This window comes from Sorex araneus, chromosome 6 (genome assembly GCF_027595985.1).
Source record: "Sorex araneus isolate mSorAra2 chromosome 6, mSorAra2.pri, whole genome shotgun sequence".
In the NCBI taxonomy this organism is placed as follows: Eukaryota; Metazoa; Chordata; class Mammalia; order Eulipotyphla; family Soricidae; genus Sorex; species Sorex araneus.
Genome location: NC_073307.1, coordinates 24,926,451 through 24,954,393, shown reverse-complemented (window position 1 = coordinate 24,954,393; position 27,943 = coordinate 24,926,451). Strand labels below are relative to the sequence as shown.

Genomic DNA, 27,943 nt, shown 5'->3' with positions numbered 1-27,943 from the left:
CTTACTGCAGAGCATTTCCGGTCTCAGAGGCTCCCAGGCTTTCTCTCCCCGCCCCCTCTCCCTGCGCTGCCCCTCTCCTAAAGCACAGGTCTGAGGGAGGAAGTGGGATGGGAGCCAGAGGTGGTGGGGACCCTCGAGGACAACCCATGTCTGTGGGGCTGAGGATGGGATGAGGCCAGGTGTGGAAAGGTCCTCGGTGTGGTCTCCTGTGTCCCCTCAGAGAGGAGAGGAGGCAGGACAGACCCGGTGGGGGCGACCTGCCCGTTCCTGCCAGCTGGGCACTCCCTCTTGGCCAGGGCTGGTGCGGGTCTGTGGGGCTCTGTGTGTGTGTTGGGGGGAGGGCCGCTGTGTCTCCTGGACCGTGAGAGCCGTGAGCAGCAAGTGGTGCGGGGACAGCTCGGGACTAATTGGGGGTTTTTACCCAGGATGTGTCACTGGGATGTGTTGAGTCCCAGAAGGAGCTTTCAAGATGTGACAAGTTATCGGGGAGCTTGCTGCATAATGTCTGCCCCCCCCAGCACGTGTGTTCACACATGTGCACATGTGTGTGCGCGCACATGTGTGTGCATGTGTGTGTGCGTGCGTGCATGAATGTATGTGGATGTGGTGTGTGTATGTGTGGTGTATGTGTGTGAGTGGGAGAGTATATACACCTGTATATGAGTATGAGATTGTGTATGCACATATGAGTGTATGCATGTGTGTGGTATGTGACTGTGTGTGGTGTGTGTATATGTGGTGTATTTGTGTGACTGGGAGAGTGTGTGCACCCGTGAGTGTGTGTGCATGTGTTTGTGTAAATGTATGAGTGTGGATGTGAAGGTGTGTGCGTGTGAGAGTTTGTGCATGTGTGGGTGGGTGTGTACTTGTAGGAGTGAAAATGTGTGCATGTGTATGTGTGTACATGTGTATGAGTGTGTGTAGTGTGTGATAGTATGTACATGTGTATGTTAGAGTGTGTGTGCTTGGGTGTGAGAGTGTGTGTATCTGACGTGTGTGTCCTTCCAGGCGGATGCCACAGGAGATGTGGCTCCTTGCACAGCGGGCCCCAGGCCTTTCCCAGAGCTCCCGAGGCAGCAGCGCATCGGGGGCCATGGGAGACCCTCCCCCATTGGGCCCCTCTGCTCCCCACTGCTCTGTTTTGTGGTCCAAGAGCTGCCTCCCGCTGTCTCCCTCGCCCTGAGTAGAGCTGAGGAGCTGAGGTAGGAGGGGGTGATTGGGCCTGAAAAATCACCAAGCCCCACTGTGCCGAGCCCCCAGCTCTCACAGGTCTCTCCGCAGCATTGCACCAAAGAGGGGTCCCCGCCCCCGTCTAGCCAAGTGCCTCACCTAACGGGGCTGCGGGGTCCGCTTTCCTGTCCTGTGACTCTGGCACCAGCTTTCCTTCCCTCCTCCCTTTGGGGTAAAAATCCAGACTTGGCTTGGCAGTGCAAGGGGCCCCTGTGACTTGAAATCAGGGTCGCCACTGCCTCCAGCTGCAGGCAGGTGGGACATGGGTCCTGCTCATTCGCATGCTGGGCCAGATCGCGGTGCTGGCGGGGAGGCGGCGGGGGCTGACTGGGTTGACCAGAGCCTGACGTGTGTCCCCTGGATGCCATGCTCTCCCTCCCACCAAGTGTGTCGCCTTTCCTCTCCTCTCCCCACCCTCTCCTCCTCTCCTCTCTCCCCACCAGCCCCCGGCTGAGCTGCCCCCCACCCCTTTATAGGGTTTCTACAAAGCGTCTGGAGTGAAGATTGACTCTTGTCCTCCTCTCACAGGGCGTCACACTGCCTCGCTCAGACCCTGGGTCGGGTTCCTCCGCGCTGTGGCCAGTGTCCGGTGGTCTCTGATCCTTGGGCTTTTCTGCAGCCCGCAGCATCTCCCTTGCTCTGAAGAGGCCTTGCTCGGGGATCGCGCGCCCCCTGGTGGCCACTCTCTACACCCGCACTCAGGCCCCCTGGGAGATTTTGGGCTCTTGGGTACCAGGGACCCCAGACTCACTGCACGAAGAGGTGGGTTGGAAGAGGGTCCCCTCTCTCACTGTGACCTTTGCCTCCTTATCGACCTCTAGCAATCTTAGGTCGCTAGGTGTGGACCCAGGAGCAGGAGCTGGGGCGGGGGAGGGCAGGTAAGCTGCTCAGCTGCATGATTTTCCACCAGCGCCGTCGGCCCACAGAGGTTCCTGGGCTACTATGAGGTAATTTTTATTTCTTTCCATTTCAGGTAAAAATAGTAAATACAAGATAATCTTAATAAAGGTAAAAATACATCATTTGGATTTTTGTTGTTCTCTAAACAGTGCTACCTACAGTACAATTTTTTTTTTTTGATTTAGGAATTTTAAACTCTTCTCTTTTTTTTTAAATAAACAAATAGAACTATTTTTCTATCAGGCTATCTGTGTTCTCAGCTGGCACTTAAGAATAGATCCCAGGGTCCCTCCTGGTTCTGTTTGGACGAGCGGGCACGGGCGGGGTGCGGGCAGGGCGTGGGGGCGTGTGGGCTGAGGTGGTCTGTCTGCCCAGGACGGACACCCCGGGCCCCGTGCTGAGGAGGGCACGTGTGACATCGAGGATGGCCTTTTCCTGAAGTGACCCCAGGGACAGGGGTCACTGCGGCTGGAACCAGAGGACTGGCCAGAAACATGTGTGTGGGGGGAACTTCCACCCCTCTTCTTGGGGTGTGTTTCTTACCCAGAACCCAGATTTCCTAATAGTTCTGGCCAGAGAGGCCAGGGGGCGTGGGGGCACGGTCAGCAGGGCTGCTCTGGGCTCCTCCCTGGGCCCCTGGGATCGCAGCCTCTCCCCACCAGGACCTGGCCCAGGCCGGCAGCGGCCCGCGTGCTGGTAGAGGTGGCGGTGCCCGCGGGCAGCTAGATGTCCTTGCCCTGATTCACCCGCAGGTGCTCTTTGTTGAGGCTCTTCCCGAATTTCTCGCTCAGCTGCTGGATCAGGTCGGCCAGCTCGCCCGTGGCCTGCGACTTCTCCTCCAGAAGCTCGTAGCGCAGACTGGAGATGTCCTGCTTGATCTCCTTCAGCTCCCCTGCAAGCACAGGGACGGGGGCTGTGAGGGGGCCCTGAGACTGGCGCGGGGTGGGGGGATGGGGCCTGGGGTGCGGATGGAGGGAATGCAGGAGTAAGGGGGAGACCGGAGAGTGGTGAGAGCCGGCATGGGGCAGGGGCGGGGTCTGGGGGCGGCTTGTGAAGGCGGGACCCTGAGCCCCATCCTGGGAACCGGGAAGGACAGCTGCCACATGGAACAAGCCCCTCAGACGTGGCTGTCTGCGTCTGGGGGTACTGGGCTCACCACACCCAGCTCACGACCCCCAGACAGGAAGGAAGGCACCTGGCTGGGGGCCACTGCCTTGCGGGGACTGGTCGCAGCCATGGCCTTGGGAGAGAGTCCGGTCACTCACCTTCGTTCACTTCGTCGTTCTCTCGGTCCACCTGGGCCTTCAGCACGTATCTTTTTATGAGGCGCTTCATGATTTTCTGAAAGGCAGGGGTGTGGGGGGAGGCAGAGCAGCCTGGCTGAGCAGAGACCACCTGCGGGGACCCAGCCCAGTATCTTGGTGTAACCACCCCCCACCCAGGGATTTGATGCCCCAACTCCAGGATGGAGAACCTGGATGCTCAGTGGTGGGAGTCAGAGCTGAGAGGGAGCGGAATCTCCAGAGACCCCCAGGAGCCGCCCCGGGGTCCTAGGCTTGCCTTCTGCCTCCCCCAGGGTCTGACCCCAGCCGGCCCTGCCCTCTTCTGGGGTCTCACCTCCCAACATTTCTTTCCACCCTATTGAGGGAGATAGATCCTGGAGGGAATAGGGCATCCCCACTCGGCTGTGTGCCCGAGGGCACCCACTTGGTATCTGTGTGGACAAGCCCCTTCCCCCTGGAGCGGCTCCACGAGAGGCAGAAGCACGTGGGCGGTTTGGCCGAGAAGCAGCCGAGGTCCCTGGAAGTCCCTGACACGCTGCTCCGGGGAAGGCTGGGCCCGCGGGCTCTGCTGGCTCCGCCAGACTGGATGCTTTAAGCAAATGAGGCATGAATAAACGCCGAAGAGACACCAAGAATAGAGCCGAGTGTAAGGAATACTGCAGGAGGTGAACTTTGAGTGTTGCCAGCTAGTCGTTCCAGGGTTCCTGCGAAATCACAGGATTTAAAAATATGCTGGCGGTGGAGGCTTCTGAATGCCTCGGCACCGAGCAGCTGGGTGGGGTGGGCACACCTGGGGAGGTCCTGCCCCGGGCCCTCCTCACACCTGCTCTCCTGCGCTTTCTAGAGGGATGGGAGCCCCCCCGTTCCCTCAGCAGCTGCGCGGTGGGAGGTCCAGTGGGCTGCTGAGTTCCCCACGAGGGCAGGGCTCAGGAGGGGCTTCTTGCAAGCCACAGGCACCCAAAGAACTCAGCCCTCTCTCTGGTCCCCACCAGCGGCTCTCTCCAGGCTGAGGGCCTGGTGGAGGCGTCTCTGGTTCCCCCATTCCAGGACTTGAACTACATGTGGTGGAAGTGTGAGCTGTGAGTTCTGGCCACTCTCTGCCCCTGCTGCCCCCCCCAAACCCCCATTAGCCCATGGACCTGACACCCTCCCAGCGCTGTGCTGTGAATTCTGCTGAGTCCAGACTGAACAGGGATTGGCCAGTGGTCCTGATGCTGCCCTCTCGGAGAGGCAGGGCATGGCTCCAAGGGGCAGTGCAGGTGCCGTGAACCAATGAGGCAGTTCCTGGGTTCCTGGGGTATAGATTTCCCCCCACCCCACGCTGACTTAGCAAGGAAAGTACTGTCCAGTTGAGATGTACTTAGCCCCTGATGTACCAATGCCCGCCATGTCCTTCTGATACTAAAGTGCTGATTCCTCCTGTCCTGAGTGTCCTGAGTGCTGATGGGAAGTGAGAAACAGTCTGCCCCTACCTGCCTAAATGGAGCGGGGAAGAGGGATGTGACCCCTTATGGAGTCGTACAATTAATGCAGGGGTTGCGGAAAGTTTGGCAGCAGGGAGTCTTCTGAACATGCAGTGACCAAAAATGAAGTCAAAATCAACCATGTGGCCTGAATCCCAGCTGTCTCTCGCCATGGGCTGGTGTGGCATTTCTTATGTTTGCTTCCTTTTGAGCCACACCTTGGCAGTGCTCAGGGGTTGCTACTAGCTCTGTGCTCAGGGATCACTCCTAGTGGGACTCAGGGGACCATATGGGGTGCCAAGGATTGAACCTGGGTTGACCACATGCAAGGCAAGTGCCCTCCCCACTGGACTATTGCTCTGGCAGCCCCTGGTGTGGCATTTCTTGGGTGAAAAGGGGGTGGCGGGTAGAAGAAGTGGGAAAAGCCTGTGTCTGGAGTATGGGTGTCCTTCTCTGGGTCACCCAGCTGTGGCCCACTGTTGGCATCACTGGCCAGTGTCCTGTCACACAGCTCTGACCGGGACAGAGACTAGCACTCCCACATTCCACCTGGACCATCTCCGAGCGTGGGGTGGCGAGGGCATCCCATCAGCCCTTGTGCGTCCGGACCTGCCATTCCACGAGACTCCACAGGGCGCTTTTCACTTTGGAAATGCAGGAGGCACAGCCCATGGAGCAGGCCCGTGGCCCGGGCTGAGACCCATGGCTGGGAGTAGGGGAAGGAGAGAAAAATAACAAACAGCCCAGATGGCCCCGCATCTCACAGGCTTCCTGAAAAAGGGATCGAGAAATGTCCTTTGCAGGCTTTTAGGCTGACGGGAGCCAAGGGGATCCAGTAGTGCTGGGTCAAGAGTGAAGGGTTCGGTGGTGACAGACCCATTCTATTTGAGATGGGAAACTTTCCCCAGTGAAGATGAAGTGGGGTCAAAGGTCAGCATTAGACCAGGATGCCGGGTTGCCCCAAAGCCCTAATGACAAGAAGCATCCGCCCTCAGTTTCTCTTTCCGTACCCCCCAAACTAGCCGTTTATTCTTTCAGGTTTGCAGTTCTGCCCGAGACTCGGGATTGCCTCCTGAGGGGATCTTGTTGCTTTCGCAAGCGTTCATTGCTTGGGACCCCAGAGCTCTGGAAAAACGTGCTCCCCTCGCTCCCTTTCCCTCGCAAGCCCCTTCCTGCAGCCCTGCAGGCAGGATGGCGGCTCTGAGGACACGAGCCTGCCTTCTTCCACCCTGTCAGCCTGTGGTCAGTAAGTACAACCCTTTCTCCACCTCGGCAGGTGCCCAGAGACGCCCTTCCTGGAGAGGCACTGGCGAGATCTCCCCTTTCCCTTCTCTGCAACGCGACGCTCCCCACTGTGGTACATGTTCATTACTGAAATGCGCGTGATGTGTTTGGGGCATGGAAAGCCCCTTGGGCGCCTTAGCCCCGTCTCCAGCGCAGTTCTCAGGGAGACCCAGGGAGAGCTGCCGAGCACCAGAGGTGCTGGGTGTTCCCCACAGCGGCTTTGGCGGGTGCACCCCCACCCCCAAGGGCCTCCCTGAAAGCTGGGGGTCTTTATTTGTCTCCAAGGAAGGCGACTCCTCTGGCCCACACAGCAGGGGAGGGGCGAGCCTGGACAAAAACATGGGAAACACAACCCCGCGGCTGCACCCCAAGCCTCCTGGCAAAAGGCTAAGTGCAAGATGGATATCTCAGGGGAGAAAACGCAGGAAGCTGACTCTCGTGGTCCAAGGGGGCTGGAGTTCTGGATATCAAGGTTCGTAAGAGCACCAAGGAGAGAGCTCGGCTGCTCTCAGGGGTGTGTACCATCTCTCTGCTCTCCGGATCTCTGGGGAAGAGGCTGGAGGGTGTGTCATGGTCTCAGGTCTGCACCCCTGCTCCTGGCCTCTGCCGAGCTAGGCCGAGCCAGGCTTCCTGTAGGCCTGTGGCTCCCAGGGCAGAGGGGAGCGTTTGCTTTTAAGCTCCCCCATCTATGTTAGTAGTCCCTGCTGGGGGTTGCCCCACTCACGCAGTTAGCAAGTGCGGGAGAGGAGCACGTCTGGGGGAGCTGATTCAGGCCCAGGAGTCTCGAGGGAGGTGGTGGCCTTACAACATGGGTGTGTGGCTGCCTCAAGGGGGATGGGCACAGGCGAGACTGGAGGGTGTGAGGGGCACAGCAGGGCAGGACCTAGCCGTGGCGTCGCCCCACCAGAGGGAACGTGGGCGCTCTGGATGGAGAATAGGGGCGCCGGGTCCCAGGACAGGCCCTGGGGTATGTGTGGGTTTATCAGAAGGCTTGCAGCCTGCCGGCCTTGGTCTCCACAGAGGCATCTGCCGAGCCCCACAGGCCATCTGAGGGGGACCAGGTGCTCGAGAAGGGGAAGGGGACTGCAGTAAGGGACAGTGCTGGGGTGTGAGCTGCACATGGGGAGGCGGCTGCTTTGCTGTGCCCAGGTGGAAAATAGGCTCGCAGAGTCTATGGACCCGGGTCATACCTGACCCGTGCGTGGAGGACCTGGTGGTTTGCAAAGGGAGACACACATCTCACCCCATCGTGTGCTTGGGTCCACAGAACCCGGAATGGAAGAATCAGCATGAGGCGAGGAACTGATTTGGTGAGAAAGAATTTCATCCACCAGACGCCTGAGGAAAGCAAAGCAGGAGGAGCTGAGCCCTAGTCCAGCCGGCAGGGCATTTGCCTTGCACGCAGCCAAGCTGGGTTCAATCCCCGGCATCCCAGATGGGCTCCCAAGCACCGCCAGGAGTGATTCATGAGTGCAGAGTCAGGAGCAACCCCTGAGCATCGCTGGCTATGACCAAAAAAGAAAAAAAAAAAAAGTAGAAGCATAGTAGCAGCTCCTATGGCCTGATGGAAGCCCCCACGGCCCTCCCCCTCATTCCTGAGAATAGAGAGCCCCTCGTTGGGGTAGAGCCAAGAACTGGAGGAAGGCCCTAGTGCACAAGGCTGGACGCGGGACACTCAGCGCACAGTCTGAGGAGACCCAGGAACCGGCTGGCCAACAGCTGGGTGTGCGCCACTTGTGAGGTGGGAAAGGTGGGGATGCCCCTCCCGCTTTCCTCTCAGCTCAGCCTCCTGTGTGCCCCTTCCCCTGGGCCTCGCCCCGATCTGCTTAAGGGTGTGTCAGCCCTGGGCGGGCAGGTCTGCTGTTTATTTCAATACAGTTGTTTGGGGCCAAACTAAGGGCTTGGCACGGGCAAAGCAGGAGCTCCTCCCCTGAGCTGCATCCCTGCCCCAAAGGGTGCGAGTCAGGGCTGCCTGACCCAGTGATGGCTCTGCACTTGGCCAAGCTAAGTCCAAGGACACCAGCAAGGGGCCCCTCTGCTGCTGCCTGCTGCACCCAGGGTGCCCTGGGCACCCGCTACTCTCTTTCTCTTTCTTCTCTGTGACAATAATTTGAATAAGTTACTGGGTGGATTCAGGGAAAAAGGCTGCTGGCAGGTTTTCCAAGGTCCCCCAGTAGCCTGGAGCTGAACAGTCCCTGTCCAGGATATTAGGAGGCTGCAGGCTCAGCCAAGGGTGATGGGAGACAGGAAAGCAATTGCCAGAGACGCCATTCAAGAGCTTTCTTCTTAACAGAAGGGAATGCCTTGCCACAGTGGCAGGGTGGGGTGGGGGGGAGATGGGATTGGGGAGGGTGGGAGGGACACTGGGTTTACGGGTGGTGGAGAATGGGCACTGGTGAAGGGATGGGTTCCAAACTTTGTATGAGGGAAGTATAAGCACAAAAGTGTATAAATCTGTAACTGTACCCTCACGGTGATTCTCTAATTAAAAATAAATAAATTAAAAAAAAAAAAAAAGAGCTTTCTTCTCACAAGTTCATTCTGGGTACCACACGGCACTCAGCCCTATCCTGGTCAGCAGTTCCTCTCTACACCCACAAGGGACCTGGCTCCCACCCACGGGGGTTTCCTCGTTTCCCTGTGCCATCGAGGACGTTACACCCCTCGTGAATGAGCCAAGAAATAAAAACCCTTCCCGTGACTGAAGTCTTCGTCCGGGAAAAGGACTTCGGAGCACGCCAGGATGGGTGGTTCCAATTTCACCCACAATTAACACAAGATTTGCCCAAGGCCAATTCTGAGCTGTTTCCTCCCATCAATCTCTGAAGAAGGGTTGAAGGACGAGCACTTCTAGATCCTGTGCTTCTGCGTCTTCCCGAAGCCGCACCGGCTTCCGGCCTGCTGTGAAGGGCTCTGGGGGATGCCTTGGACGGTGGCAGGAGGCAGAGGGCCCCTGACCCAAGGGAACTACCCCCAGACAACTTCAGATCTGCATTTGATAAAATCACATGAAAATGGAAAATCGTTTGGAAGCGGAGGCCAGAAGGAGCAGCCTGTGTGTTTATCCTCATTGACCTCTAGCTGCCCCCAAGGACCGATTCACTTGCAAAGGTTTCTCCTTCCCATTGGAAAGTGATTCGGAACTGCAGAGAGGCGTCGAAGGTGCCTACTAATGCTAAGATCGACCGACTTGGCCTCTTGGCTGGTGACAGTGCTCCCTGGGGATGCCAATAGCCACTGGTTGCTTAGAACAGGGCCCTGGAGGGCTGCACCTGTTCCCGCTCCCTGCTCCGAAGCTCTGTGGGCCCCGGGTCCAGAAATGTCAGGAGCACACAGGGGCTCTGTGGGCCTGGATCCAGCACTTGCCAGCAGTTTGCCCACCCCGGGTCAGGCCCCTCCCTTGCACCTGGATGAGGGCGGGAACCTCTTCCCAGGCCCTCCTACCTCAGTTCCAGCCACCTCCCCCACCCAAGCCCCTCTCAGCAGTTGGGGTCTTCCTGAGCATAAGTACCTAGGCGCTTCTCTCTCCCCAGTGACCCCCTCCCCTGTCTTCCTGGAGAGCTCAGGCTGGAGCGAGAGTCTTGACCTTGGTGCCCCCTCACTCCATCGCCCGTCCCCCTCTCCTGCAGCAGGCACCCCCCCACTTCACTCTCGTGGATCCTCTGCCTAGAAGGTCAGCTGGCAGGCTGGACGTCCCTTCGTCCGTGGCTCACAGGTCCAGCTGGCTGAAGTGGCCGCCGCTGAGAAGTGTCTTCGCTGGTGCTGCCTCTCTGATTCCGCCCTGCGGCTGCTCTCGTGCTTCTCTGCGCTGACCCCAGCCTGTGTGCCCATTCACCTGCCCCTGCTCCTGGATGAGGCCCCTCCAGGGCCCTGTTCTAAGCAACCAGTGCTGTCCCCCTCACTGCCTTTCCACCCAGCCATGACTTTCCCTCTGTCCAAGGCCTGGGGTTGGCTTACAGAAGAAATTCAGTAAATCCTGTTGAAGCCTGGCACAAAGTTGGGTTTTGTGGGGGATCCCAGCTGCATTGCTAAATCGGTGCTTTGTTTTCCGCACGTGCATGTGGTAGGGCCCTGTCCTGGAAGAGTGCGGCCCCTGCAGCCAGCAGTGTCCAGGGCCAGAGGGCCATACCGGGGGGTGCAGGGGCTGGAATTCAGAGCCGGGCACATGCCTGGCATCTGCTTTGCCACAGGGAGTGCTTCCCAGCCCATGTCTGCTTGAGGGGGGCGGCTCTGCCCATGTCTGTGTGATGGAGTCATCTGCGCTCTGTGTCCTGCTTCTCCCCTCCTCAGCACAGGGAGGGACTTCCAGGGTCAGGGAGCAGAACACACTGGGGGGTGTGGTGTGGTCTGGGTGATTGGGTGATCACTCCACTCCTGGGAGCAGCGTGCCCTTGGCATCTCAGGGCTGTGATTGGGCAGGACAGAACCCTACACGCACATGTGCTGATGAAGACCCCTGGCTCCATGGGGGTGGTCAGTGGGGATGGCTGGAGACCATGCCCACCACAGCCGCCTTCCCGCCCATCCCCACCAGGACAACCCCTGGCTTTGGTTCTCTGCCATTTCTGTGCCCGTGTTTCCCGCCAAATGCAGAGGCTTGTGCTCATCGCTCTGAATGTGCAGACTTGTCCCCAGAAGATGCCTCACTCCCAAGAGGCTGTGTGTCCCCTTCCCCGCTGAAGGCTAGCCCCGATCCCCTGCCTGAAGCTCGGGCGCGTGTCTGTGTGGTCAGACGTGCCCCTCGCCACCTGCTTCCTTGCCCACCGGGTGTTCTCTGCATCCGCTCTGTGGGTTTGGGGTGATGCTCGGGAATGGGGGTGGGGGGCTCTGGTACCTGGTATCGGGTGGGCTTGCTGAAGGTGTTATTCGCTGTCAGGTTTTCTGAATTCCTCAGGCCAGCCTGGTAGCGCGTCTTCTGGAAACAAAGAAAACCATGTGGCAGGGCAGCCAAGCCTGTGTCCGAGGCTCCTGGCGGGACTCGATAGTTCTACCCCGGGCCTTGTCTGATACGGGGGGCTGGGGGGCGCCCAGTGCTGCTTTACTCATACATCTGTGCCTGGACGTCAGCGGGTCTGGGAGCAGCAGCTGGGCCAGGCTCCCTGGGGAGCACTGAGGGAAAGGGCCCCAGGGGCAGGGCCAGGGTCTTCCTCCAGGACCCATCAGATCTGCTGAGGTGCTAACAAACATGGACCATCTCCAGGAGGGGAGAAGATTCTCCAGAGGCTCATCCTGCTTCCCAGACTCGCAGCTCAGGGGAGGCTCGCAGAGTCCTCAGCATCCCCCTCTCTAAGGAGCAAAAAGGGGGGCCCACCCCAGCTCCGGGCTCCCGCTGCCGTTGGACACGGGAAAGCACACAGCTCCCCAGCCCCTGACTCCCCGGTCCCCCTCCACACACACCCCAATACCTACCCGGAATTTGGAGTTCAGCATGCCCATTTCAAGGTCGTTTTCACAGCTTTTGGCCTTAGATTTGCAGAGTTTTATGAGGCACATCTTGATTCTCATTATGAGATAATAAAAGGATTTGGGGCTTGGCACTAGGTTGAAAGGAGCAGGGAGAGTTCTTCCTTCATCGAAATAAGACAGCCAGAGCTTGGCACGGGCAAACTTCCACTCCACATCTGCGTCCTCCTGCGGGGCAAGAAAGCAAAGGCTGGCAGATGCCATGGGGCCCCGGGGAGGGGAGGCCACGGTCTTCCTCTCCGGAGAGTGGATTTTACAGACTCTGGTGTGTGTGGGTGTGGGGGCAGGGGTTGTTCTCCCTCCCACTTGAGACAAGGGTTCAGGGGTAGAGTCCTGCTTGTATGTCCATGGCCCTGGCTGGTCCCTGGATACCAAAAACAGTTTTTACCTCTCCTTGGGGGCCTTATTGCTGTAAGCCTCAGCCACTGCCCCCCTGGGCTGGGTGTTCCCGCCAGCCTTCTCCTCTGGCCAGCCGCTACCACTCAACCTTGTCATCTGACACTTGGCTAGTGCATGCCCAGTGGCCCTGGCACCAAGGTGCTCATCTTCAGAGCCATGCTTGCCCACAGAAATAGGCCATGGACTGCCTGGGTCATTGCATAGTTCTCACTGCCATCTTGGCAAGGTACAACAGTGAGGGAAAAGTGGGATGTGTTTTATTTGTCTCACCGTATGTAATGTAAGGAACCCAGGTGTGTGTAATCCCATCAATGGCCAACATCCAGAGACTTAAAAGCAAGCTCCCAGATATCTTATAACCTACTTCTCCCCCTTGGAGAAACTAGCAAGCTACTGAGAGTTTCCTGCCCACATGGGACAGCCTCGCAAGCTTCCCATGGTGTATTCATATGCCAAAGCCAGTAACAAGCTGGGTCTCATTCCCCTGACTCTGAAAGAGCCTCCAATGCGACATCGTTGGGAAGGCCGAGTGGAGAGAGGCTTCTAAAATCTCAGGGATAGGATGAATGGAGAGGTCACTGAGCCTGCTCGAGAAATCGAGCAGAATGGGATTTCGTGACTCGTGATTTGTGACCCGTAATGTACGTGGGTGTCTATTGTTGCACCAACCAAGGGGGTCACCATTTCAACATGCAAACACTGTCGACAGCTTTGAGACCACTATGTTTTTGTTCCCAAACCACGTCTTGGGAATCGGTGTGTATCTGACACTCAGAGGTCAGCTCGGCCAGGACTCGACAGGTGGGAGCTATCAGGGCTCATTTCCTGTTGTGCTCCAAGGGCTCTGAGAGCTGCTGGCACCCAGCAGAGATTGGCGGGCCAGGGACCAGCCCCTTCCGGCCCCTCAATGTGTGAGAGCTGATATCCCAATGTGTTACCTGTGACTCAGGTGAGTGTCTCCCTGAGGGTTGGCCCATGAGTTTTGTCTGCTGTCAGACTGTGGGTCTCTGCCTCATGAGGGCGTTGGAGGTCTGGGGAGGGGCTTGGGATTTGGGCTCAGATAGACCCGACCAGCTCTGGGGCTTTCAGCTGGTGCCCGGGGCTTGGAGAGTGAGGGGAGAGCTCATAGCCCCCCTGGCCTGGCTCAGGGAGACGTGCATGGACAGTAGGCCGCCTCCTTGCAGTCACTGACTCTATTCCAAGGGCTGCGAGCAGCCAGGGGCCACCAGACACTGCTGGGACATCTCCAGCTTGAGTGCTCGGTCCTTACCAGTGGCCTTTTGTTTGCTGTTGTCAAGGCCCCATCAGCACCTGCTGGACCACAGGGATGTCCTAAAGATTTTATATGTGTATAGAAAACAAATTGTCAAATGCTTCCTTTTCAGCAGGTCTGACTTTAGGGGGGAGACTCTCCAAACTATAATAGTGAGTTTTGTTGAAATATTGAATGCAATCAAAGTGAAAGTAAAGTGAAATTTATCAGTTACACAGGCAAGGTGGGGGGACTAGGGGTGTGGGGTGGCTAGGGGTGTGGGGGGACGGGGTGGAGCTATACTGTGATTCTTGGTGGTGGAATATGTGCACTGGTGAAGGGATGGGTGTTCGAGCATTGTATAACTGAGACTTAAACCTGAAAACTATAACTTTCCACATGGTGACTCAATAAAAAAAATTAAAAAAAAACAATTATAGCTATAAAAAAAGATTTTATTTGTGTGTGTGTGGGGGGCGGGGGGCATGGTTGGCACTCCCAAGAGTTGCTCAGGAGATCCAAGAACCCTACTGGTGATTCCTGGCTGAGCACAGGCACAAGGATGCCTGTGGGGGGGTACCTCAACATCCCCGCAGTATGGGGGGCTCCCAGGGCTGCGCCTGGTAGTGCTGGGAATGCTGTATGTAGTGCTGGGAATTGAACCTGGGTCAGCTGCAAGTGAGGCACCCCCCCTAACTTCTGTACTGTCTCCCCCATCCTACAGGGGCTTCAGACTGGGAAGGTGGTGAGGACAGGGACCCTCCTGGGTCCACAGGAGGTTGTTACAGGGACTGAGTAGTGCAGTGGTCAGTGTGGGCTCCAGTGCCTGCTGGGATGCATCTTTGCAACCAGGAGGGGTGCTCTCCCCACTCCAGGCCTCAGCTTTCTCATCTGTAACACATGGGTACTGGTAACTGCCCCAGAGACTGTGGGGAACCTGCATCCACCCCTCAGTGGGTCTCTGCAGATGGGTCACTGCATTCCTGCAGCCGAACACAGTCGGAACCTCGGCCTTCAGCTGTCAGCACCCACCATGTGCCCAGCACGGGGCAGCGGGGGCATCGGGGACAGCGGGGAGGCCAGTTGGGATCCTTGTGAGCACATTGAATCTGGCCCGAAAATGATCCCCACCCCCCACCCCCAGGCTGGACTCCTGCTCAGTGGTGGGTGGGGCTGTGGGTACTGGGGTGCCTGGAGGCTCTGGGGTGAGGGAGGATGTCCCAGCAGTGGTGGGGAGAGCAAGGGGGTGCCTTGGGAGCTAATGAGCCAGAGAGGCAGCAAGAAGCGGAAACGGCTCTTTTGAGGAAGTTGGCAGAAGGGAGCCAGAGAGAAAGAGGACAAGAGCTGCCAAGTGTGATGAGGGAGGAATTTTGGGGGTGGTTATTTTTTTCCTTTTCCTTTTTTTAAAGATTCAGAGCCTTGTTTAAATGCTGGGGCTCTTGGGAGGGGGGCGATGGGGACTCGTGAGGGAAGGGGTGCTGGAGGCAGAGGAGGACAATGCTCCTTGTGATTCCTGAGAAGACAGGAGGGCATGGAGCCGGAGTGTGGCGGACTGCTCTGATGGGGGAGGCATCTCAGGTTGTGGGCTGCTCTGATGGAGGAGGCATCTGCAGACTGCTCTGGTGGGGGAGGCGTCTCGGACTATGGACTGCTCTGACGGGGGAGGCATCTCAGGCTGCAGACTGCTCTGACGGGGGAGGCATCTCGGGCTATGGGCTGCTCTGGTGGAGGAGGTGTCTCGGACTATGGACTGCTCTGATGGAGGAGGCACCTTGGGCTGCAGACTGCTCTGACGGGGGAGGCATCTCGGGCTATGGGCTGCTCTGGTGGAGGAGGCATCTTGGGCTGCAGGCTGCTCTGACGGGGGAGGCATCTTGGGCTACAGGCTGCTCTGACGGGGGAGGCGTCTTGGGCTATGAACTGCTCTGATGGAGGAGGCATCTGCAGACTGCTCTGATGGAGGAGGCACCTTGGGCTGCAGGCTGCTCTGATGGGGGAGGCATTTCGGGCCACCAGTGTGGGGACAGTGCAAGGGCAGAGGAGGAGGGTGTAGTTAGCAGAGGATCAGGATTTGCAGATGGATCCAGAGGGCTCTCAGGGAAGGAGTTATGTAGGGGTACGGGCGACTCGGAACAACTCTGGTTAGGAGTACCTGCCCCACCCCTCCCAGACAGAAATCTCTATGACCTGTGACTCCTCTAACCTTCACTGAGAGCCTCGAAGAGACCCTGAAGAGCCAGTGAAGGCGGAGTCTGTGTCCTAGATGAATGTCCGTGGCAGAGGCAGGCCAGAGGAGTGGAGGTCGTTAGGAAACCAGCGGCAGAGAAAATCCACATATAGCCAGAAGCGGACATCAGGTGCTTGTAAGAAACTGGGCCTGAGAGCACCCGGTAGTCTGAGCCACCCCAGGGTACCTCGAGTCCATTTGAGTCTGATGCCCTGAATGTGGGAACATTCCAGACCTTGTTCCTCCTCTGGTGGCCTTGCACACATAGGCGTTGCTGGTGGGACCAGAGCAGGTGCGTGTCCCCTGCAGGGGGGAAGCAAGGTCGAGGCCCCCTCCGGGGCTTATGCAGGGCTGGGTTGGCTGGACCTGCCGCAGCTGCTGGACATTCTTCCAGCTCACGCGGCAGCTCATGCTGCCATTCACTTGGGCCAAGCCTGATGGACTTCTTTGGGGTGGGGCATTGGCCCTGTGGGGTGCATGGAACATAGACCCACACATTGTCCCAACACCAGCTGGTTGCTCTTACACTGGTGGCAGCTATGAGGTCCAGAGTATGGAAGACTGGGGGACGAGTAAGCAGAGGCTCAACTGCAGAGGTGACTACATGTATCAAAAGGTGATGTCTCCACCTGCTCATCTAAGCAGTGCTGCGGGCAGTGGGTGGGGCTGAGGGTGCCTCCCTTATGGTCTCCTATTGTTCATGCTCTTTGCTTTTGGGGGGGGTGTTGGGCACATGCAGCAGTGCTCATGGCTTACTCTGGGCTCCAGGGACCATATGAGGTGTTGGGATCAAACATAAGTCAGCCAGGTACCAGGCCAGCACCCACCCCTCTGCCCCTCTGTCCTGTGTCTCCCGCCCTGGGCATCCCTCCCAACCACGTGGCACAGCACTTCACCCCTCCCTGCCTTGCTCTGTGTTGCTCCAGCTCTTCAGGATTTTCTTTCATACTGTCTCCAGTGTGCCCTCAGACCCTGCCTTGGGCCCCCTCACCTCCCCAGGGAGGTAGCCTCTGACTACTTGCACGGGGAGCCTCCGAAAAGGTGTTTAGGGGACCTGAGTTTCGGAGAGTGCCCCCTCCACCAGGAGCACATCCTAATAAGGGAGAGGCCGCATGAAGACACAGCATGGAGGGTCTGCAGACAACGGAGGGCAGATCCAAGCGGGGTACCTCAGGCTGAACCCCAGACTCTGCCCTACTGCCGCAAACGGAACCAGAACCCCAGTCAGGCAATGCCGTCTGATGAGTGAGGCGTGTGCCCCCTGCCCCCATTCCTGACCAAGAAATACCCCCCCACCCCCCACCTCCTTGCCCTTTCCTTTCCCTCAGGCGCTTCCCAGAGCTCCTTTCCGGCTGCTAGGCAGGGAGCCGCTCACGTCAGAGGGATTTGTTGCTCAAATAGTCTTAAAAATGGGTTGGCCTAACTCTGTCTCCCAGCAGAGAGGCGTGGGGGGAAAGCTGGGTGGGGGTGGGTGGGGGTGGGGGGTGGGGCAGCTGTGAGGAGACCCAGGAGGCTCTGAGGTTGAAAGCTCCTGGGGAACCTTCGGCAGAGCAGCTCTAGCAAACGCACACAGGGGGCTGTCTTCAGAGGGGTGTGAGGGGCAAGCCAAGAATCCTTTCTTCATAGATTTAAGGGCAGGGCTGGACCAAGCCAAAGTGACCGTGTCCTCACACATCTGTGTCTTGGTACCAGGCCAGGAGGTAGCTCAGTGACAAAGTGCAGGCACGGCTCGCTTTCAGGAGACCTGGGATCAATCTTGGCAACAGCCGCCCCCTCAGAAAATAAAGAACAAAACAGAAAAGAAAAGAAAAAGAAAAAAGAGGAGAATAAAAAAGAAGAGAAGAAAAGAAAAGAAGAAAAGAAAAGAAAGGAAAAGAAAAGAAAAGAAAAGAAAAGAAAAGAAAAGAAAAGAAAAGAAAAGAAAAGAAAAGAAAGGAAAAGAAAAAGGTTTCCCTTCCCCAGAGAGGACAGAGATAATACTGGGGGTCAAAGGGAAGGGTACTGAGGTCAAAGGTGAATGTTACCTTCCCCCTTCTCCCTTTCCCTACGATCTCTCTCTGAAAGTACACATTTCCAGCAGTAGGTAAATAAGATTTTCCTGGTATGTATTTTTCTACAATTTGGACGTCTGCTCCCTCGTCCTCCCGCCGCCTGGCCCCAGTGTGCCACAGGAGTTTTGCTGTGTTAATAGTGTATATACAACAATGTCCTCATTGTATATACACTATTGCCAGACTATTTGATATCACTGGTTATTTTCCAGTTGTGAGTGCCAGAACATGGTTGCGCATGCGCTACATGGGGTCACAGCTGCATCCCCCCAGTTCCACAACACCCCCCCCAACCCGCCTCCCCCACAACAGGTTGTTTACACCATGTCACAATGTCAATGGGCTGCTCCTTCTTTTGACTTTTCCTTCCGTGAACCTTTATATTAAATTCTCTTCCTACCTGGACCTGATCCTAGAAATGGCCTTATGGAGAGCCTCAGGGTCCCTGCATTTTCTTTTGTTGGAGTCCCGTGCCTAGACTGTGTAATCGGTGACACAGTGCCAGGACTTGAGGCAGAGATGGGATCAAGAGAAAAGCATTCGCCCGCTGTGGCCCCATCTCCCAACTCAGCCTCTTCCTGGGTGCCCGGCCTGCTTTCTCAGCGACTTATACAATCCGTCATGAATATGCATCCCTCATCCCTTCCTCCCTCCCTCCATCCCTCAGCACGAGACAGAACAGGCCCTGCATCACATCACCCATTTTACTTCCCCCCCTCCCTCTCCCCCACCCCGTCTCTCTGGCACTGCCAAGTCCCGCCTTGGGCCCTCGCCTGAAGCTGCCCCAGGGCTCCCAGAAGGCCTCATCAGTGAGACGAGATTCCTGCTCATTCTCATGGAGCTGGTTTTCAATTTCTGCCGTTCCCAACAAGGCTGCATTGTAGATTTTCATCAGTTGCCGCCTGAAATACTCGCCTGACTTCCTGATCCAGCCAAACTGCCTGGCCTTAAAATGGCCTTCAGGCCTCAGCTGCCAGCCACCTCCCCTCACAGATACACAGACACACAGACACATACAGACACACACACACACACACTCGAACACACATGCACATGCACACGCACACACACACACTCACACTCACACTCACTTTCTCTCTCGTCCTCCTCCCTCTCGGCTCTGCCTGCATAGGGAAAGGGTTCTCAGGGCGCTGTGGTGTGTTGACTCACAGCCCGTGGTGTTTATGGACCGAATCCATCGAGGATCCCTTCTCTGCCCTCCCCCCTTCTGCATTGCTAAGCCCAGCGCAGATGGGCCAACAGGCAGCAAGGAAGGCCCTTTATAAAGAACACGTGTGGTGCAGAGGGAGTGGGGGAGCCATTCTCATTGGCCATGGGTTCCCTGCACACTGTCGTGGGGCACAGGGGAAAGGGGTGAGATTGGTGGCCCCCGATTCTCTGCCCTCCCCAGGACGGTTTTGGGCAGGGTGTCTGTGGGGCTGTGTGCGGGCTGATGAACAGGCTCCCTGAGTGGTCCAAGAGGATGGACACCCAGCGGTGTCTGTGGTTTGCCATCAACACCGTGGGTGACACAGTGTAAGGGCGAAACTGACACCATGACAGGTGGCAGAAATGAGAAAAATCAGGTGGGCCTCAGGTTCAGTTCCTGGAACTGAAACAGTTTTGGCTTCCCAGCAATGAAACAATGTGAAACTAGCCAGCCTGACCCCACCTGGAAAGTTCCTGGATCCAGCAAGTGGGCTCCATCAATCAGAATGCCCCAGATATTGTCTTCTGTTAAGGGTGAAGAATGCAACCCTTATGCAACCATAGACAGCTACTGTTACTGGAAACTATTGTGTAACTGTTGCCTGACCACTGTTGCCTGACCACTGTTACCATAGGGCTTTGCTTAACCTTGACACTTTGATATATATAAACCGCTTGTGATTTGGAGTCAGGGTCTTTGTCAAGACTCCACTGTGTTGGAGGAGACTTGGACCCTAGCTCGAGTTAGCAATAAAGTGCCTTCGCTTTTGCATTATCGTGTGTGGACTTGGTCTCTCCGCAACTGGGGATCTGAAATTGGGGCACAATAATAGGGTCACAGGCCGGGGGCCCCTCCATGCCTGTGGCGGCGGCTCACCTCGATCTCCTGGTAGGAGTTGTTGATCATGGCTATCAGCATGTTGAGCAGCACGACCACCATGGTGACGTTATAAACGCCGTAGAGCACATAGCCAATGTTCTCGATGAACTTGTGGTCGTATTTCAGCACCACCGAGATCACTTCAGACAAGCCAAAGATGGACCAGAACAAGGTTTTGAAACTTTCTTCCACCCTACAAGGAAACAGAGTTCTCTCAGGTCGTCAGGTCGTTGGCAGCCCTGACGGTGTCACATCTCAAGTGACCGTCTGTCCCCTCCCGTCTGGGCTCATAGAGGCTGCCCCGGAGGGTCGAGCTGGTGGCAGAGCCTGTGTTCTAAGTAAGGAGACATTCAGGACTGAATCGGGCCTTGACAGACTACTAGAAAAAAACGGCTCTTTCTTTGGCTGTTTCTTGGGAAGGCTGACTGTGGTGCATTTTTATCTTACTGAACTACATGGAGCATATTCTAAATTTGTTTGCTTTTGGGGCAGTCCTGGCAGTGCTGTACTTCTGGCGCTGGGCGTACTTCTGGCTCTGAGCTCAGGGATTACTCCTGACTCTGTGCTCAGGGTCTGCTAGGGCCTGAGCGCAGAGCCAGGAGGAAGATCTGAGCACAGCTGTGTGAGGCCCCAAACTACACTCCCATACTCTCTCCCTCAAAAAAAAAAAATAGTAACCAATATCTGGTTTTCCGAATGTTATCTTATCACTGTTTTAATCTTTACATTTTGACAACAGTGTTGCATATCACTCGGCAAAGTAGAAGCCCAGTGGAAAAGTTGGCTGGGTGGTGAGAATATGCAAATCTGTCCAATCACACCTGAATGGTTAAGTAAAGCTCTCTTAGTTTGCATCGGGAATTTTGGTAGCAGTCAGAGAAAGAACTTTCTTTTTTCTCTGTAACATTTCAACTTTTCGGCACTCACCCACAAATGGCCAGGATTAGTTAAATTGAAAAACAAAAAAAGTCAACGCTTCTTAAGGGTTAGTATTTATTTGACAAGATGCCCAAAAATACTAGCACAGACGTCAGTTAAGCTAAAAACCTAACTCTGACTCGCATGAATTTTCAGCTTTCCTGAATATGTGTGTGTGTGCGTGCGCGCGCGCGCATGTGTATGCACACGTGCATACAAGTGCTCATGGGTCTGTGTCGACCCAGCTGTTTGGCTCATCCCCAACTCATCCCAGGGTCTGAAAACTGATATTGGAGTGGATTTTTTTTGTTGTTGTCAGTGTTTGGTTCTGGTTTCTTTTTAGAAGTGTGAATTTGAGACATGTAGTTAATTTTCATGGGAAGGCATTTGGCTGGGGGTTTGGAAGCCTTGCCTGGTTGTCAGGTCAGTATTTCATAGCTGTAGATCCTGATGCTGTTTCTGTAAAGGGGAGAGCTCTTTTCTCGAGTGAAATGCAGTACCCACAGCGTGTGTCAGAGATGCCATTCATGTGGGCACGGGGTTGGAGTTAGGGGGTAAGACACCTGCCTGGTATACAGCAGCTGACTCCAGTTTTGTCCTCGGCACTGCCCACGGTGCCTTGAGCACTGCCAGGAGTGATCACTGAGCATAGAGCCAGGAGTAAGCCCTGAATATTGCCAAGTGTGGTCCATAAACCAAAATAAACCAAAATGTCAAAGTGTGGTCATGATTCACTGCAAGTATTGCCTGCTGTGAAGACAGTCTTGGCTCGATCAGACCAGTGAAAGGGGCCAGTGGCAGACAGAACCTGAAACCACTTTTGAGTCTCCAGTCTGGCAGAGGGCATGGTCAGTCTCTCTGACGCCCAAGGCACACAGTCTGGGCAGCCAGGTACCTGGCCAGGATTCTGCATTCACCATGGACCACCTAAGGGATGGATAGCATGTGTGACTGAGAGACTTTAGGCAGAAATTCATCTTCCCTTCTTCTGGAAAACCCTGCAAACCTCTGCCTGACACCAATAAAGCAAACAATTATACAATGCATCCAGGGAAAACCTTTCGAATTTTGATTAGGGAGAATGACCTAGATTCAGCATGTGATTTTTTTTCCCTCTTCTTGTTTGCTTATTGCTCTAAGTGTTGCCACTCAGTCTTGGTGTATCCTTGGTAGCTTCACTGTGTCAATATTTGAAAGCGGCAGAGCCAGCCCATTAAGTGATGTGCGTGTTCAGGTCCCAGGTTATTTGCTGACCCCTAATCCCCAGTCTCCACCCCCTGTTCCAGCCCCAGGAATGCTGGTTTGCTGTCTGCCTTCCAGACATTTTCCTTCCTCACTCCTGTTTCATCTCTATCCTGTAGCATGGCAGAGGGTGGGGTGGTGTTAATCTTTGTGCTTGAGTTTGGCCATGACCTCCAGGAGACTGGACTCGCTGGGCTTGCCGGAGTGACACTGGCCCCAACACTGACGGCATCTCTCAGCCCCTGGCTGGGCAGGAAGGGACCTCAGCACTGTCTCTTAGTTTTTCAGGGACCATCTGTGATCATGCGTGCATGTGTGTGCACGCGCGCGCGCGCACGCGTGTGTGTGTGTGTGTGTGTGTGTGTGTGTGTGTGTAGGACTTGCACCACACCCAGCAGTGCTTAGGGCTTACTCCTGACTCTGTGCTCAGAGACCACTCCTGGCAGGACTCAGGGGACCATATGGGGTGCCAGGGCTAGGAGCTGGGTCATTCTCATGCAGGGTAAGAAGCCTTCTCACTGTACTCTCTCTAGGTTTCCTGTAAGAGAAACTGGTTCATTGGTTTCAATCATCATGGCCACTTACAAACCAAAACCCACTTTGATTTAAATGTAATATTGGGCCAGGGATGTGGCTCAGCTTTATGGTGCCAGATGGCATGTGTATGGACCTGGCTCAATCCCCAGCACTAAAACTTTAAAGAAAACTTGGGGTCGGAGTGATCGGACAGCAGGTAGGGCTGTATGTGGCCCTTGCACGTGGCTAACTGGGGTTCAATCCCCGGCATCCCATATGGTCCCCTAAGCACCACCAGGAATGATTCCTGAGTGCAGAGCCAGGAGTAACTCCTGAGCATCGCTGGGTGTGACCCAAAAAGCATAAATAAATAAATAAAAATAAAACTTTAAAGAAAACTTGATGCTTTGTGTGATACTAAGAGCTTCATAATGAACTGAGAGGCCTGGCTTGTGACAGCTGTGTTAATGCATGGCAGGAAATGGATGAAACTTGTTCTCACAGCCTTGAGAAAGGCTTGTGTTGCCTCTGCTGTAGAAATCCACAGGCTGACCCTCTCCGAGAGAAGTTGCCCAGGGGTCAACAGTGCATTATTGCTCCCAAGAACATGGGCCTTGGAGCCTGTATCTGGGAGGTCAGTATGCTTTCTGAGGCATGTCAGAGTCATCACCCATGGCTTTTCAGGAGCTCCAGGGCCTGAGGCCTGGGGTGGGAGGTCAGTTGCCTCAGGTCCGGGGCTGTATTGTAAGAAGCAAGTATCTTCTCCATCCCAGCTGCTTTTCCCCCAGCACATGTCGGCTTCCAAGCTGTGGAGTGATCCTCCTGGCCCTTATCTCTACTGTCCTTAGGTGTTGGTTGGAGGGATCACTCGGGATGGTAGATGCGTGCTGAAAGCAGACTGTGGACTAAACATGATGGCCGCTTAGTACCTATACTGCAAACCATAATACCCCAAAGGAGACAGAGAGTAAGAGGGAATTTGTCCGACATTGGAAACATTGGTGGTAGATAATGGGCACTGGTGGAGGGATGGGTGCTTGGTCATTTTATGACTGAACGTAATCACGAAACTCTGTAAGTCTGTAACTGTATCTCATGGTGATTCATTAAAATAAAAAAAATCAGAAAAAAAGAATAAATATGCTTTTAAATACAAAAAAAATAATAAGGAAGTATGTTGCAGTTGACTTAGCCAGTGTTCAACATGCAGACACAGTGACTGGCCTTCCAGTCAACTAGCCGGGTCTGCAGGCTAGCAGAGTTGTCGGTTCTAGGTCAGAGCCCTTTAATCCTGTCCCACTCCGGGAAGCTTCCCAGACCTAGCTGGAGGGTGAGACAGTGCAGGGCTCCCTGCCCGGGTTCTAATCCTAGCAGCCCCATGTGTCAGCTGCATGAGCTTGGCCATATCAAGCCTGTCTGAGGCTCTGGGGCTTGTCCATGCGGGGGGCGTGACGCTGTGAAGGTGGAATGAGCCAGCCACGTCTAGCAAGAGCCCAGTCAACAGCAGCCACTGTGATTTTCACGGAGGTCACCCCTGTGGGTGCTCAGGGGGCCTTGAGGAGCTGGGGTACACCTGCAGGCCTTGCCCCAGCTCTGGCACGGGCTGGAGTGTTTAAGCTGTCACCCCGCCTTGGCCGCTACTACTCTGATTCAGTTGTTCTCCTGCCAAGCATTCACTGCTGTGCACTGCCAGGCGCTCCAGCAGGTGCGGCGGGACAGAGCTGCCCAGCGTGGACTTCTGTTCCGAAAGCAAAGCCTGATACGAGGGGAGAATCCTGCTTGCCCTCCTTATCTGGGAGTGCCACCCGGTCCTGCCCCCCGCCCAGGTGCTCCTCCCACGGGCACTGGAGGGAGTGAATAATTCAGCGACTTACAGCCTCTTGGAACGAGCCGCTTTCCCCTCTACTCTGTGAAAAAGATCATTACCAACTCTGGGTTGCATGCACATCCTCTTTCTCGAAAAAGACAAACCAGGCTGTCTTTGACTCCTGGTTTGCGCAGGAAGGGACAGGCATGTTGTCTGTCTGTAAGTGATGCTCCCTCCCAAAGAAGGAAGAAGGGGGACAATGCCCCCCCCTGCCGGGGGGGATGAATAGCTGTGATTCACCCTCCTCCCGTGGAGCGGCACTGCACGGCGCGGCGGGGCTGTGGGTGGGGGAAGGCTGGGGCTGATTTGTGGTGCAGCAAGCTGGGAAGAGGTAATCAGTTCTCTACCAGGTCTGTCTCGCCCGGATAATAGGACTTTAATAACAGGCTGCCTGCAGAGGTGGCTGTGGATGGGCTCAGAGAACAAACTGATCAACAGGGCGAGGGTTTGGGACGATTGTTATGAAAATTGCTGCTGCGGGAGAATGCCAGGCCGCCCTCCCGCCATGTCAGGGAAGCCTACCCGCCCCCTGCCCCCAGCGGTTCAGTCTGCTTTGCCCACCAGAGGCTGCGCAGAACACGGGCGGAAGTGATGACGGGGGTGGGGTGCAGGTCGTGCTGAGCAGGCTCTAGAGACGGTCGCTGGTGCCCTGAGCAAGGCAAGAGCCCCTGAGGGGCCGTTTCTCCAGCACCTGGACCTGGACACCTGGACATGTGGGCTGGCCTTGGGGAAGGCACGGGACCGAGGGCGTGTTTGTCCATGCAGGGTTGAGAGAGGAGCCGGGGAGCTGGGGCCAGGGCTCAGAGGGCCGAGCTCATTCCGTACAGGCAGGAGACGTGGGCTGGGTCCCCGACACTGCATGATCCCCAGAGCACCGCCAGGAGCAAGCCCTCATGCCTTGAGCACTGCACTGGGAGTAGCCCCTGAGCACTGCTCACTGTGCCCAAAGACAGACAGACAGGCCTTGGGGAAGGTACAGGACCAAGGGCCTCCCTCCCTCCCTCCCTCCTTCCTTCCTTCCTTCCTTCCTTCCTTCCTTCCTTCCTTCCTTCCTTCCTTCCTTCCTTCCTTCCTTCCTTCCTTCCTTCCTTCCTTCCTAACTTCCTTCCTCCCTCCTTCCCTCCTCCCTCCTTCTTCCCATCCTTCCTCCCTCCCGTCCTTCCTCCCTTCCTCCCTCCCTCCCTTCCTTTTTCCTTCCTTCCTTCCTTCTTTCCTTCCTTCCTTCCTTCCTTCCTTCCTTCCTTCCTTCCTTCCTTCCTTCCTTCCTTCCTTCCTTCCTTCCTTCCTTCCTTCCTTCCTTCTTCCCATCCTTTCTCCCTCCTGTCCTTCCTCCCTCCTTCTTCCCATCCTTTCTCCCTCCTGTCCTTCCTCCCTTCCTCCCTTCCTTTTTCCTTCCTCCCTTCCTCCCTTCCTTTTTCCTTCCTTCCTTCCTCCCTTCCTTTTTCCTTCCTCCCTTCCTTTTTCCTTCCTTCCTTCCTTCCTTCCTTCCTTCCTTCCTTCCTTCCTTCCTTCCTTCCTTCCTAACTTCTTTCCTTCCTTCCTAACTACCTTCCTTCCTCTCTCCCTCCCTTTCTCCTTCCTTCCTCCCTCCTTCCCTCCCTCCCTCCCTTCCTTCTTCCTTCCTTCCTTCCTTCCTTCCTTCCTTCCTTCCTTCCTTCCTTCCTTCCTTCCTTCCTTCCTTCCTTCCTAACTTCTTTCCTTCCTTCCTAACTTCCTTCCTTCCTCTCTCCCTCCCTTTCTCCTTCCTTCCTCCCTCCTTCCCTCCCTCCCTCCCTTCCTTCTTCTTCCTTCCTTCCTTCCTTCCTTCCTTCCTTCCTTCCTTCCTTCCTTCCTTCCTTCCTTCCTTCCTTCATCCCTCCCTCCCTCCCTCCCTCCCTCCCTTCCTCCCTCCCTCCCTCCCTTCCTCCCTTCTTCCTTCCTTCCTTCCTTCCTTCCTTCCTTCCTTCCTTCCTTCCTTCCTTCCTTCCTTCCTTCCTTCCTTCCTTCCTTCCTTCCTTCCTCCCTCCCTTCCTTCCTTCCTCCCTCCCTCCCTCCCTCCCTCCCTCCCTTCCTCCCTTCTTCCTTCCTTCCTTCTTCCCTCCCTCCCTCCCTCCCTCCCTCCCTCCCTCCCTCCCTCCCTCCCTTCCTTCCTTCCTTCCTTCCTTCCTTTTATTTTGGGCTGTACATGGAGGTGCTGAGGGCTTACTCCTGCCTCTGCACTCAGGAATCACTCCTGATGAGAGGCTTGGGGAACATATGGGATCTGGAGATCGAACCTGGGTTAGACGCGTGCAAGGCAAGCATCCTACCCACCATTCTATGGCTCCGGACCCCCCAGCATACTGATCCCACCTCTTCTTCTAAGGCACTCTTGGCACCCTCAGGCTATATAGCTCTCAGAGTCTACCCCCAGATTGCCTCATCTAATCCAGCAATTTCCCAAACACTAGCTGCAATTTTTTTTTCTAACAGAACTTTTTTCTCCAATGTCTGCAGGCTAGAACACAACACGGTTCTAGCTATAAATGGCAAGGCTGTGTGTGGCAGGGCGTCCAGATGTTGTCACAGGAATGGAATTAAGAATCACTCTAGCAAAGTTTATACTGCGGGCTGCGGGGTAGGGAGGGGTGAGTTTCTTTCCTGGCTTCTCAAGTTTCTTTAGCTTGGTTTCACTTTTCTCCAGGGCCTTACTTCCACTCTCTCTGTCCTCTAGGGAAGCTACTGGTGGGACCCCAGGTGGTAGCTTGAAGGGCTGGAGCACATGTGTTGTATGCAGGAGTCCCTCTGCATTGGTCTGCTTCCTCCATGAAGCCTTCCTGGCCCTCACCCAGAAGGTTCATTTCTTCCTCCTCCTGGTGCCACCTGCCTTTTGATCGATCTCATCAGCTGGGGTAAATTCGGAGCTGCAGCCCTTCCTGTTTGCAACCCTACCTGCTTCCAAGTCCCTGGGCATGGGAGTGTGGCGGACTTGTTTATTTTGACGCGCCCCCCCCCCAATCCAAACCCAGAGCTTGCTTGCAGGAGTTTCTGCCCCCTCAGGCTCCCCACGTGAGCGGATGCTGGGAGTGGAAGGAGTGTGAATGGGGTACCTGCCGTGCTGCAGCCTGGGTGCTTGGGGAAAAGGACCCCACTCTCACAGAGGCCCCGTGGTGGAGGGCAGCTGGGGGTCCCCTCAGCTCTGTGCTCTGCCTGGCCCCCCACGTCTCCGACTCTCAGTTCCTCACTGCCCTATTCCTGAGATTCCGGAGTGTGTGAAATGAGAGCAGGTCACGTGGGCACAGTCCTCGGCTACAGTGGGGTCCTGGGGGGAGCGTCTTCAGGAACGCTGGGGTCACTGGGAGGAGGAAGTGGCTTCTTTGGGTCCCCATCCTGGGGCCAGGGGCCCCCTTTGGGGTTGGCCCTTTTGAATCTAGAGAACCTTCATGGGGTCCTCTGTGTGTCTTGTCCCTGGCGGTCGCCCGCCCCCGTGGGTTTGCCTCAGCCCCGACTCCACATCCTCTGGGCTGTCTCCCACTGAGGCTCGTGGCCTGCTCTAGTGTCACGACCCACGTGGCTTTCCCACGGCAGCAGGTGGCAGTGGCCAGAGGACTGGTCTCCTGCAGGGAAGGGTGCGACTTCGAGAATACCCAGAGGGGTGGATAGGGGCCAGGTGTTCATGGGCCAGAGGTCCAGCTCCGACCTCCACGGCGGCTCTGAACTCGCTTCCTCTCTCTCTCATTTGGGGGGCAGTGAGTGGGCTGAGATCATTTTGGTCCTCACTGCCTACTAGCTGTGTGGAGC

At 56.0% G+C, this 27,943-nt stretch overlaps 1 protein-coding gene across 3 annotated transcripts in view; it reads right to left on the bottom strand.

The window, feature by feature from the left end:
• Positions 1–2,171: 2,171 nt before the first annotated feature.
• Positions 2,172–27,943, bottom strand: part of TRPC7 (transient receptor potential cation channel subfamily C member 7) — a 131,905-nt gene continuing 106,133 nt past the window's right edge. For 2 of the 3 annotated variants that reach the window (XM_004609884.2, XM_055143565.1), the window contains 5 exons: positions 19,639–19,834; positions 11,570–11,791; positions 10,995–11,075; positions 3,396–3,471; positions 2,172–3,022 (listed from right to left, as the gene is read on the bottom strand). In XM_004609884.2, the coding sequence (XP_004609941.2) occupies positions 2,853–3,022; positions 3,396–3,471; positions 10,995–11,075; positions 11,570–11,791; positions 19,639–19,834 (745 nt within the window). In that variant the 3' untranslated portion in view covers positions 2,172–2,852. The remainder of the gene's footprint in view (positions 3,023–3,395; positions 3,472–10,994; positions 11,076–11,569; positions 11,792–19,638; positions 19,835–27,943) is intronic. The other variant, XM_012933050.2, reaches the window with a different exon arrangement.